Source organism: Patiria miniata, unplaced genomic scaffold, assembly GCF_015706575.1.
Source record: "Patiria miniata isolate m_02_andy unplaced genomic scaffold, ASM1570657v1 HiC_scaffold_29, whole genome shotgun sequence".
Lineage (NCBI taxonomy): Eukaryota > Metazoa > Echinodermata > Asteroidea > Valvatida > Asterinidae > Patiria > Patiria miniata.
The window spans coordinates 20,122,462-20,136,013 of NW_024037068.1; the positions used below are offsets into that span (position 1 = coordinate 20,122,462).

Here is a 13,552-nt window from a genome sequence, read left to right on the forward strand (position 1 = left end):
GCTGGTTCACAGTAATGATTGTTAGTATGAGACTGCGAGTGCGCAGAATACCAATGCGATAATTTGTTAAAAACGTGTAGATGGATTTATATCTTAGGCACAGTCGCGAATTATTGACTTTACCATGCTCAAATACACGTTAATTTTGATTCAGACAGAATAACCAGGAAAAAGCTAAATATGTGCAAGTCTTACGTCTTAATACCAGTGAATTGCATCAAGAAAAATCATCCTTTGCGAAATCTTAATGAATTGTCATGAATTCAAATCTAGTAAAATAAATAAAAGACAATTCCTTGTGTGCGTTTCTTCACGTAAGCATTGAACAAATGACATTTATCAAGTCGGTTTACTCTTTATAGGAAAAATAAATCAACAAAGGACTTAATCAAGTTTAACTTTGTAAACTGCACATGCAACGTTAGCTGGAGTTTTCATCAGTTGCACTTGCGACAACACTCAACAGCGAGTATTTTCAGATCTTGTCTCGAAACTATGTTGTGCGGCATCTGATATTGTGACAATTTGTGGTACAAAATGGAGGAAGAATTTGACTGGAAAATGTACTTTCCGGTGGTTTTGAATGCACTGATGTCCGTGGTGGGGTTTGTGGTGACATTGCGGCTGTTACCCATGTCCTTTGATCTGTTTTTGAAGGCGGGACTCAGTGGGAGAGACATGAGCAAGAAGGCGCCCCCTGGCGGCAAACCTGTGCAAGTGTAAGTGCATGATTAAGGTTTCATGAGACACATAACATTATTAACATTAGGACAAAAATAGGGCCTAATTAATTTTTAGTACCTACTTATTGGGTTGGGCTCGGAAAGTTTTTTCAAGTATACATACAGTTACACTGTACTTTTTCAATCAATTTTCAAGGGCCAACGTAAATTTTCAAGGGCCAGAAGTAAACACAAAAGTAGATCAACCAATTCCACGTATCATCGTCCACTCAGTCGGTGTAGCTAAACTGCTGAAGAAGATTAACATTGCAAAAGCACCTGGACCAGACAACCTACCAAACGCCGTGCTGAAAAATTGTGCTGACAACATCGCACCTGGTCTTGCAGCAATATACCAAACTTCTCTTGACTCCGGCATCCTACCTGGAGATTGGCTTAAGGCCAATGTATCCTGTGTTTTCAAGAAAGGAGACAAACACCTAACCGAGAATTACCGTCCAATCTCCCTAACCTCAGCACCCTGTAAGCAACTGGAACATATCATTTACAAACACGTCATTTCACACCTTGAATATCACCAAATCCTCACACAGTTAAACCATGGGTTTTCGTCGTGGCTATTCCTGTGAAACACAACTTAGTTACACTACATGACCTACTAAAATCTTTCGACGAGAAAAAGCAAGTTGATATTGCCATACTCGACTTCAGTAAAGCATTTGACACCATCCCACACAACAAACTCCTCCACAAGCTCCACAACTACGGCATCAGGGGCCCTCTACATCAGTGGTTAACCTGCTTTCTCACCCAACGCACAATGAGAGTGGTATTGGAAGGAGTAGCTTCTCGGGAAGTGCCGGTCGACTCTGGGGTCCCCCAAGGGACAGTGTTGGGTCCCTTGCTGTTCCTTTGCCACATCAATGACCTTCCAGCCAGTGTGACATCCAAAGTCCGTCTCTTCGCAGATGACTGCCTGCTTTACCGACAAATAGACGACCCCAGTGATCATGTCATCCTCCAACAAGACATCGAAAACCTGGAAACTTGGGCGGGAAAATGGGGAATGCGCTTCAATGCCAAAAAATGTAACATTCTCAGCATTAGGAATAAATCAACACGTTTCTACACATTAGACAACACTGTTCTTCATCAAGTGCCTAGCAACCGGTATCTTGGTATACACATCTCTGAGGACCTCAAATGGAATACACACATATCCAGTATATCCAAGAAGGCTGGCTCCACTTTAGGTTTTCTTCGTAGGAACCTTAGGGGTTGCCCAGTCAACTGCAGAAGAACTGCCTACCTAGCCCTGGTACGACCAATCTTGGAATACGGAGCTACAGTATGGGACCCTTACATAAAAGCCAATATTGACCGACTAGAACGCATCCAACATCGAGCTGTACGCTTCATCACCGGAGACTACAGATCACAGAAGCCCGGTTGCCTCTTAAAAATGCTACAAAATCAACAACTACCATCTCTGCAAGACAGAAGGAAACAATTACGACTCACATTCATGTACAAAGTGGTTAAGGGGCTAGTGCCAGCCATACCATCTCAGCTCTACATCTAAAAAACCTGGGAGACAAATTTGACCAAGAACACTTTTCAACTCTGCAACAACACACTCCATTGAAAGCTCCATAGCTGTCAACTCAAGGTGCTACAGAGTTCCTCGGAGCAACACAGATCAATTCAAGTACTCCTTCTTCAACAGAACTATAATTGACTGGAACCATCTAGAGGAATGCGTGGTCCAAGCCGACTCTGTTGATACCTTCAAATCCCTCATCAGCCGCGGACCTCTCTCTCAATAAGTTACTGTACAGTGAACACCCTTTCTCTCCCGTTGCTCTGATGCCAGAATTGGTTTCTTGCAACGTACACCTACAGATACAGATACAGACTTTCACATGACATGGTTCTGTATCTGTAGTGTATCATATAGGCCTACTAGTCGGCAGAGCATCCCTGGGGAAACATCACACCATGATCACACCAACTTTTACTTTAGACCTTCGTCCTTGGCCTCATACTGTATGAGGATAACTGCCAGAAACACAGGGGCGAACCCCTTCTCTTAGCGATATTGTGTTTGCTGGGTTCTTTTACGTGCATTTATACAACACACAGGACCTACAGTTTAACGTCCCAGCCGAAGGACGAAGCAATAATGGTTAAGTGCCTTGCTCAAGGGCACAAGTGTCCGGGCCCAGGCTTGAACCCACGCCACTGTTGCCTGTGAAACACCAGAGCATGAGTCCAGTGTTCTTAACCGCTACGCCATCATCTATTTTCCCTCCTCAACTCTCACTCTCTACCCTCCTCCAATCCTCTTTATTTACCACTAGTACCAGTTTACCACTTTACCAGGATTCGAACCCGCAATCTTGTTATTTCATGATACCAGCCTTATCCGCTACAGTAGTCGAACGATCGTTGCCAGTAAGGGACTAGGCCTATTTGATGTATTTAATAAACTAAATATTCATGAAAAATTATATATGATGACGTTGTACTATCATTGGGTACGGGTAGTGCGCTGTCGATGTCATGTCAAGTGCACCGCATACATGTCTTTGTCATAAAGAATAATTTCACTGGGAGTTTAGTTCCCTTACTATCTTTCAACCAAGTATGTTTTTCAACAATAATTACATCAGTTACTTTTTGGATAGCTGCAAATGATGGACTGTAGCTTAGTGAACTTTTACATGTCACAGCATGTATCCACCTTCGTTTATCACTGGTCAGTTGAGGGCATCAAGATTCTTCAGGCTTGTGAGCTACAGTGTTTGGGGCCCTTTTTCAGGAATCCTTGGTTTTACTACTCCTAATAAAAATAGTGTATTGAGAGACCTGACTACAAGATTTACTCTTAATTTATTTCTTGACAGTCCCGAGTCCCTTGGGGTGATAGCTGGAGCCATGTTTCTCATCATCATGTTCCTGTTCATACCCGTGCCGTTTTGGACGTCGTGGTGGAGGGCTGAAAACTACGAGGACTTTCCGCATCACCGAGTAAGCAAGCCCAAGCATCTTGGAAAGATTCCCATACTTGTCCATCAGAAAGTGATATTATGTCCTAAAAAGTCCAATTTAGCAGGGACAATTTTGAAGCATTTACTGAGAAAACACTTCTGGCTCTGCACACATGAGTGTCTGATCCTCAGACTAAAGCAAACCAAGTCACAGGTGGAAATTAATCCATTTGATAAAGGTTAAATTCGCACAGAGTTAAATGTTCAGCCATGTAAGTCAAGATTCTTCAGCATTCAAAATGTAGAAGTATTCATCACATAAAAATTTACATGAGATGGGTTCTCCAGTGTGCAAAGACGTCAAATTATTAGAAGCATAAAATTTGTAAAATTCAAAGTTAAAGGGAATGTACATCATTGGCTTTCGCTTAAATTTGTTAGAAATGAACTATTTGAGGGGTTAGTATAATATGATCAAATATTGTTACACTGACATGTTTGAAGTTTTGTGTTCGAAAATGCTGGAAAAACCAAGAAAAACAAAAATGTTCAAGTAGTCTGGTTCCCTGACTCAATTAAAATTGAAATGGATCAATTTATAGATGCCGAAAAATTGTGAGGTAAGGGAACCAGTCTAGCTGGCCTGCACTCGTTCATGAACATGTAACCAATAGCAAACACAATTTGGACTGAAACAAATGGTAAATTTGGAGCAGTTGAACAAATAGTTAGGTTTTTCCAACGGTGGTCGGCCGACCACCGTTGGAAATGAATACAAAAATACCATTTTCTTGAAAATGACTTCACACCAGATGCCATAATTTTACAGGATGCTTAAGAGTGTCATTTACCAACATCCTAGTTAGGTATTTTGTAAAAACTTGGAAGTTTTATTTTTCGATGTTTGCAAATGTTGTATTTTCCCTTTAAAATCAAGAGTCACGTGAACAAGCCAAAATAAACACCAGCTCATCACAATTGTACAAATTTACACCTGATTAAATTAAAATAAAATTGACATCGGACACTTAATTAACCCAAAATAATACTAGTGATCAAGTCTCTTTGCGTCCTTTCCTTTGACAGTTTGTTGAGTTCATCGCCGCGCTGCTCTCCATCTGCTGCATGATTTTCCTGGGTTTCGCTGACGACGTGCTGAACCTGCGGTGGCGCCACAAGCTGCAGCTGCCCACTATGGCCACCCTGCCGCTACTCATGGTCTACTTTGTCAACATCGGCTCCACCACCATCATAGTGCCCAAGCCTCTAGACCAGCTCGTGGGCCACAGCGTGAATCTTGGTGGGTGTGCATATAAGGGTTTCGAACCACGAACCATGCAGTTGAAAGTGTAGGGAAAGAGCATATGGCAGTTTTTGGATCCCGAAGCGGAATCATGCAGTAACTCTTGGATTCAATCAAATATCTGAATATAGTATTTTTGCATATGCGCCATGTAACAGCAGAAATTGAATGTACTGAACATCATGTATGCATCAATATATTTCTGAGGTAACTGAGGCCTGTTCTAGACAAGGTGTTACTCAATTCGGGCGATTCACAATGCAGTGCGCTACCAAGAGTTTGCCATGGAGAGTCCATTCTTCAATTTTACGGTCGACAAAACATGGCCAACGTGAATGAGTGTCAGTAGGCAACTCGAGCTAATTTGTTACAATTTGGGGCATAGTGTTCTGGGCCTTAAAAAAAATACCATATTGATAAAAAGAAAAGAAATGGGCAAACATATATACTCGAATCACATGCTTATGAAACTACTGACCGGAAAAAAAACGAACAATTTCAAATGTCCCGCACTGCGACTTTTGTCAACCTTCTCCCACAATGCACTGGGAAAATGAACTCTCTGTGGCAAACTCTTGGTGGCGAACTGCATTGTGAATTGCCTGAATTAATTTGACTTTTTTTTTTTATTCGGCACGGCTATATCACGTCGTTCAGCACCATATCTGGCTCGGCGAATTGAGTTTGGCATGACACCATCCTTGGTTGACAGGGCTGGCACGGCACTGTTCTAAACGCTGTGCCATTGCCATGCCAAACTCAATTCAATTTGAAGTTGGGGTAAACATTTTAGGAACGTGCATGCTCACAATACCCCCTCCCGCGTCTGCGGGAGTGAATTAAACTGCTTCAATTGCTTCAACTGCTCTCACCTGGCCAGTTTTTCCAGATGCATTAAGGTTCGACTATTAGGTTCAGCCTTTAGAGCAACTGCCGTGCTGTGGACAAGCTATTGCTGCACTCATTTCAGTAAGTTCGGCGCAGCAGTAGCATGGCATCTAGAACGGGCCTAACAAGCTGATATTTGAAAGATTTTAAAGATGGAAATTAGAGCCAATACGGGCCAAGTTCGGGCAAGGACCATTAGTCGACTAGTGGTTGATTTGTGACGTACCTTACGCCTGCGCACTGATAGCAACGTGCGAACGTCTCTAGTCAAACGCTGGTCAAAATGTCATCGCAAAACTTCTGGATCCCGGCTCTCTGCTAGCGTTATGAATGTGCGCTGCTATTGGTTACCAGCGAAGCAACCAACCCCAGTAGGCTGGTTCCAAATAGTCGACTAGCCTAGTCAACCACCGTCGACTAGACAGAGTTCGGGCAAACGTTAGTTAACCATTGGTCAACTATAGTCCTTGCGCGAACTTGGCCTTATTCCTTACGGAAGTCTTCAAGTCATGCCTGTGAAATGACTGTAATATAAAAAAAGGTGGCATTTGACAAACAACAAAACTATGGGCTCCATGCGCCAACAAAAGAGGGCGCATTTTTACCACTTTTGAGAGCCCCTTGGACGGGACACACAGCGTGACTGCGTGAGCGTACAGTACCGTACTGGTCCGCGCGCGAAGTATGCAGAACTTGCTGAACGTGCAAAAGCTATTGGCCACAACCTCTTTGCATGAGCGCCCAGCGTCGTCAGCGGGTGAATACGTTCAAATTTAACTTGCGATGGTCTCCTAGACCAATCCCCACCCCCAATAACTTTGGTTCATTTCGAAATACGCAGTGAATGGACCGGGAACCAGTCTAGGTCTCCCCCAACTCTCCTTTTCTGGCCGTTGGAGGAGTGCTTGTGCTCGAAGCCCATACACCTTGTATGATTATAGGGACATTTGTCTTCATCTTCTAGAGACCCATCAGATTTTCTCGAATATTCAAATCAGAAAAAAATGCCACTCGGTTAATTAGTGGATTATCGAATATTCGGTGTGTTAGGCACAGCCTAATTAAATAGTTAGATTTGTTTGTGTAATCTTTCGGTGACATTGCAGGGGTGTTGTACTACGTATACATGGGCATGCTGGCTGTCTTCTGCACCAACGCCATCAACATTCTGGCTGGGATTAACGGCATTGAAGCCGGCCAATCCCTGGTGATCGGGATCAGCATAATCATCTTTAATCTCATTCAGCTGACCGGTAAGAATCATGGGATAACATAATGAGGATTTGGTTTGATTGTTTTTAATCCCAAGTAGGATTATTCCTAATCCCAAGTGGGATTAGTACGGGGAGAATGCAGAATGGCACAGGCAGTAACTTGAGGTTTATCTTGAGGTTTATCTTGAGGTTTATCTTGAGCTTTACCTTGAGCTTTACCTTGAGCTTTATCTTGAGGTTTATCTTGAGGTTTATCTTGAGGTTATCTTGAGGTTTATCTTGAGGTTTATCTTGAGGTTTATCTTGAGGTTTGTCTTGAGGTTTATCTTGAGGTTTATCTTGAGGTTTATCTTGAGGTTTATCTTGAGGTTTGTCTTGAGCTTTATCTTGAGGTTTATCTTGAGGTTTATCTTGAGGTTTATCTTGAGGTTTATCTTGCGGTTTATCTTGAGGTTTATCTTGAGGTTATCTTGAGGTTATCTTGAGGTTTATCTGGAGGTTTATCTTGAGGTTTATCTTGAGCTTTATCTTGAGGTTTATCTTGAGGTTTATCTTGAGGTTTATCTTGAGGTTTATCTTGAGGTGTATCTTGAGGTTTATCTTGAGGTTTATCTTGAGATTTATCTTGAGGTTTATCTTGAGGTTTATCTTGAGGTTTATCTTGAGGTTTATCTTGAGGTTTATCTTGAGGTTTGTCTTGAAGTTTGTCTTGAGGTTTATCTTGAGATTTATCTTGAGGTGTATCTTGAGGTGTATCTGAGGTGTATCTTGAGCTTTACCTTGAGATTTATCTTGAGGTTTATCTTGAGGTTTACCGAGGTTATACAGGATATTACAGGGTACCTCAGAGTTCTGCCTTGAGCTATGGCTTGCGATTTTAATAGATGCTTAGTTAATTAGAAATTCAATAATCAAGACGGGTTTCAGTTCTTGAAAACAAAAAACAAAAATTGTTATTATATTATTTATTTCTGGCAATGAAACCAAGGATTCCTCAAAAGCACCCTTGGCACTGTAGCTCGCAAGCCTGAAGAAACCTGTAAAGAGAAGACAATGAGAAGAAGTTACAGTTTTAGAGGTGGGAGGAAAAGCCCAGAGGAATATTCTGGGGAAAACCCATGGAATCAGGTAGGGTCTGAAAACACAATCCATATATTGGCCCAGGCGGGATTCGAACCCGGGTCACAGCGGTGGAAGGCAAGGAAAGTACCGCTACGCAAACCTGACTCCCCTTCTCTGGACTCTCGAATTGAGTGTCAGTTTGTGAAAAGCAAAATTCTGCGTTACTAACGATGCACTCATAACCAAGAAAACTCAGAGACCACCGGCTGTCAGTTCGTGGTGTCAGTGACGAATTGTCCACTAATTCATGTTTCTGTTCATAAGCAAGTAATAATATCATGTCAAAATATTATTATTTATAATTTACAGGAGATTTGCCGGAAATCAATTTGTTTTCTCTGTACTTCATGATTCCCTACTGTGCGGTCTGCGCGGCAATCCTGTACCACAATTGGTGAGTAGTAGTGCTGGGATTTAAATCCAGATTGTTTAACATTCGGTTTGAATTCCACTATTCGGTTTGGATTTTGGAAACCTGATATTTGCAACCAACCATAGAGCTATATTAAATTACTAGAGCGCTAACTCGATGTACAAAGTAATGCCTGATGGCCGCATCCATGTTTGTGCACAAACCTATGGAAAACTCGAAATTTTGTACAGCTTTTGTACGGCTATTTGCATATCTGCATTTGTATTCCATACCGGTGCGTCATCGAAGCCGATACGCCCAAAATCGAAACGCACGATCAGCAAATGAGCGTTTCATTTTGCTCTACGCAAACAGCGCAACGTGTGCGCATCCCTCCGCTGCAGATGCTTTTCGCCGTGACCTTTTTTGAACCGTCATGACGCACTTAAGTTGTTTGCGTATCTTCTACTTGCGTGTTGCATTTAGAGTACACTTTTAAAATTCAATCCATCTGTTTTGATTGTGTTCTACAAACACGCACATAAATTCGAAATGTCTGCGCCCAGAGTGGCTTCAAAGCGTCTCCGCGCGCAAGAATGAGGAGTTAGCGCTGTAGTAATTTAATATAGCTCTATGAACCAACCTTAAAAACATGAAGCCTTCCATTTTGTGACGCAGGCTTAAGAAAACAACTGGAACATCCCACAATTTGCTCCATGGTCTCTGATTGTAACTACATTCACTGACTAGTTGTCTTCTTGGTGTATGAATAGCCTGCCCGTTTGACTTATCAGAGAGTTCCCATCCATTTTTGTTTAAAGGCCCAGTGGTCACTGAATCCTGCAAACTATACCCAGTCATTGGGAGGGCATTTCATGTGGTGCCACGCTTGTCACTCTTTGTTGGCATGATTGTGAGCTGGATGGGAACTTTTGGTGAAATCAGTCACTTGGGAGAATGGTGAATATTGTAAGGGGTCATTTTTTTCCTTTGTCCTCCTTTTTGTCTCAGGTACCCCTCTGCCTTGTTTGTTGGCGACACGTTCTGTTATTTCTCCGGGATGACTTTCGCTGTGGTGGGCATCCTCGGTCACTTCAGCAAGACCATGCTGCTTTTCTTCATCCCGCAAGTCCTAAACTTCCTGTACTCCGTCCCCCAACTCTTCCATTTTGTTCCCTGCCCGAGACATCGGCTGCCCAGGTTTGGATTGAATTGTTTATTATTCATAAATACCTAAGACAGTTTACCCATTCCTGTTGGTCGAGAGCTTGTCACGTGGCCGGTATTAAACGGATGATGAAGACCAGCTGGCTGGTCTTAAACACTTTTTCAGTGTTACTTGAAATTTGGACTCCTATTAAATTCAGTGCCTTTTACCGTTTTATTGGTTAAACGTTGACAATCCTCACGTAGGCATGTGCAATATTACCAGTGAGTCAGTATTTCATAGTCCTAAATTCACGACGCACCACCACAGCTGCATTTGGCGCAACAACGCGCAGTATGCGCTCACGCCAATCTCCATAAAAGGATTCGTTTACAACTTACCTGCGAGCTAGACACTCCATTGTATAGCAAGAGGGGTGTTTCGAAAAACATTTAGTGAAACTATTGAACAAAATCGTTGAAAATTTTGTACTTTTGACTTGTACCAAAAGTGTTCATTTTTTGATAAAAACGTGCTTGGTCGGTATTAAACACTGCGTTTATCAGTTTTTAGTGGTGGGAGGAAAATCCCGGATGGACATTTTATTGAAAACCCATGGAATCAGGCAATCCACATGTTAGGCCCGGATGGGAATCGAACCCGGGTCACAGTGATCGAGTGTAAGGAAATCACCGCTACGCCAACCTGATCATCCTAGCCAGAGTCGGATATTTTGTGTGAATCTCAAATGTAGGCTTGTTTTGTTTTGTGTTGTACAGGTACAATCCTCAAACTGACAAATTGGAAATGAGTTACACCAAATTCAAGACCAAAGATTTGAACATACTGGGTAAGTCAATTAGTCTAGGGGCTATAGACGATGTTACAGTTTGATACGCGATAACCCGATTTGATACGCGATAAAGGGGTTAAAGTTTTCAACTCCGATGGTAAGTTTTTCTCAAATTTTATTGTCTCTGACTTAAAGCTATAGTCCATCATTTGCAGCCATCCGAAAAAGTAACTGGCGTATTATTGTTGAAAAACATACTTGGTTGAAAGATAGTAAGTGGACTAAACTCCCTGTGAAATTAATCTTTCTGGCAAGCTATCATTTTGAAGTAATCAACGAAAGAAGGCCTTTCCAACGGTGCGTCTTAAGACGCACCGTAGGAAAATTTAAATTAGTAGTTTGTTTTGTTATTCGGCGCAGCGCACGCAAGCATTGGCACGACGCACAGGCGCGCGTGGTTGCTATAATTCGTCGGATCAGTGCGTGACATCGCGTATAGCTGCAATTCAAAACAATTCAAAACATAATTCAGCAACTTTTGATTTGAAATTGAGATCCTAGAATGCTGTTTTTCTCGGAATATACAGCTGAAGCTGAGCTGAAATTAGATTTTGAACACTTTTGTTGCTTCAAACGAACAAAATGCACAAATTACAAATGATGGACTATATCTTTAAACAGCGCTTTAAGTTTGAACATTATAAAGAAGTACAATAATAGAAGTTTTGATGAACCTTAAATCGCCCATAATCTCTAGCACCAACACAGGTGGTATGCAAATTATAGAAGGTCAAAGATGCTCAGGTCATATGCAAATAAGGAGCAATCTTATTACTTGTCCCCTCTACAGGCAGGCTGGTCATCCAGCTCTTTGGCATGTTTCGGCTGATCGACATAAAACAAGGCGTCGGCGAGAACGGGGAGTACACGGAATGCAACAATTTCACTCTGATCAACTTCTTGCTTCGGCTGATCGGTCCGACGAGAGAACCCAGATTGACTACGTACATGTTAATAATTCAGGTATGCTGTCTAGTATTATACTTCAACCCTAACTTCTTAGAAGCATTTTACCAGGACGTTTCCTGAAACTTAACCTCCTAGGATCTTTTTTCCAACTTTCACTCGGGAGGTAACACACTGAGTATACAGTGTTTAAAAAAAAAAATGTCGTTGAAGGGCAAAACCTAATTTGATTTATATCACCCCGACGCAAAATTCCATCTTATAATAGTATATGCGGTACCCGCTGCTATGTAAATCAGATTCGAACCAGCCAACCGATCCCGTTAGCTCGATGGTCGAGTGGTAAGATGTCTGCACTAGAAAGCAGGAGGTTGTGGGTTCGAGTCCCACCGGAGTGATTTTTTTCCAACTTTCACTCGGGAGGTAACACACTGAGTATACAGTGTTTAAAAAAAAAAAAAAAACGTTGTTGAAGGGCAAAACTTAATTTGATTTGGCAATCTTTTTGCATAAAAAGTTAGATACTGCCTCTATTCTCCAAAATCATCTGCTGAATTTCTTAAATATGCATGGCATTGACGGATACGGGCGTGCTGGTTGTGTATGCACTGACGGTATGGTGTGCTCTTCCCCAATAACGACGAAACCACTTTGGACAATGCTAGAAGGCCTACATTTATGCCTCCGTGGCTAAACATAAACAATGCAAGTTACAGCTTTAGACCTCCAAACAACGCATCCTCCAAAATCAAGGGGCACTTCACAGGTAGACAGGCTCCGAATCCTCAAAAAAAGTGCCCGGTCCATTTCAACATATTGAGGAGGTTTGGCGTTATTCCTCCAAAAATCCTCCATTGCCACATTCTTTGAGAAGTGTTGGAAGCCACTGATCCAGGCCTGGTGGGCCTTTGCATTAATCTTCCAGGCCTAACACAATCGCATACTTATTACATGTAGATGGTAATATTAGTTGTGTTTTCTGTACACAGGTCATCGGAAGTTTTGTCGCTTTTGCCATCCGCTACCAGCTGGCTAGGGTCTTCTATGATGTCGTAGAGTAATAAAAAATAAAAACACAAAGAGGAGCCAGCTATGCACGCCCTTGCAGTCCTACGAGAACTACCCTCCCAAACTTTGAGAACAGATGCAGTCCCTTTATTAAGCGTCATAATTACGCATTTTGCCTAATAAGTACTAATTAAGTCGGCGTAATTTATCAAGATCTGAGAAAGAGTGCTGCTATTGCTTTTGCCTTTAATAAGCATGCTTTTAGCTTTTTTCAGTGACAAAATGTGATTTCTGAGATAAAGTAATGAGGAACGGATTGCTAAATGAGCAATATTTGTAGAGCTTAAAAGTTAAAAATGGTAATTGTTTTTTATTATAATTGAAGCTTATTTTAATGATGCACTAAAATTATGGAAAATAATTGTGATTCTGCCACATTGAATATATGCCACCGAATATGTTTTCCTGAAATTTTATTCATTTTTAAAAAGCCACAGCCAGTATTTGGCTGTTGATGGTTTGACACGAAATTTTGAAATAATCAGTTTTTCTTTGAAGATCAATTCTAGGAAATATCATAATTGCGGACAGTTTTTATGGAAGTTGATTGACTCAGTACTCTTTATGTACTTGTAGTTTTTCTTTGAAGATCTGAGGGGCCAATTTCACGACACTGCTTAGCACTAAAATTTGCTTAGCACAAAAAACTCTGACTTATAAAGCAGATTACCAGCCAAAACTCCATGTGATGTATATTGCTCGTGATTAGTATCAGCTGTTTGCTTAGCATGAAAACCACATGGAGTTTTGGCTGATAACCTGCTTTTATAAGGCAGACAGTTTTTGTGCTAAGCAATTTTTTTGTGCTTAGCAGCGCCGAGAAATTGGGCCCAATTCTAGAAACTAACATAATTGACAATTTTTATGGAAGTTGATTAATTTCATTATGTACAGCGCCCTCTATGGGTAAAATACAGAAATTTACGCAGGTGCTCTGCAAAAAGAATTTAAGAAATTTCATTCAAATATTAACAAAAGTGTAATGATATTTAAGAGCAGAATACAGAATTTGTGCCTGTCATTTGG

At 41.5% G+C, this 13,552-nt stretch overlaps 1 protein-coding gene across 1 annotated transcript; it reads left to right on the top strand.

Annotated features, from left to right (window-relative positions):
• Positions 1-162: 162 nt before the first annotated feature.
• Positions 163-12,520, top strand: LOC119735948 (UDP-N-acetylglucosamine--dolichyl-phosphate N-acetylglucosaminephosphotransferase-like). The gene is made up of 9 exons (XM_038209923.1): positions 163-719; positions 3,590-3,713; positions 4,760-4,973; positions 6,971-7,117; positions 8,510-8,594; positions 9,564-9,752; positions 10,479-10,549; positions 11,343-11,515; positions 12,448-12,520. The coding sequence occupies exons 1-9, from the start codon at positions 538-540 to the stop codon at positions 12,517-12,519; spliced, it is 1,257 nt and encodes a 418-aa protein (XP_038065851.1). The 5' UTR covers positions 163-537; the 3' UTR covers position 12,520.
• Positions 12,521-13,552: the final 1,032 nt, after the last annotated feature.

Excerpts from the sequence above, each read along its gene's own strand:
- LOC119735948 (XM_038209923.1), top strand. The coding sequence starts at position 538 with ATGGAGGAAGAATTTGACTGGAAAATGTACTTTCCGGTGGTTTTGAAT. Across the intron at positions 4,974-6,970 it reads GGGCCACAGCGTGAATCTTG|GGGTGTTGTACTACGTATAC; the intron begins GTGGGTGTGCAT and ends GTGACATTGCAG. Across the intron at positions 8,595-9,563 it reads GCAATCCTGTACCACAATTG|GTACCCCTCTGCCTTGTTTG; the intron begins GTGAGTAGTAGT and ends TTTTTGTCTCAG.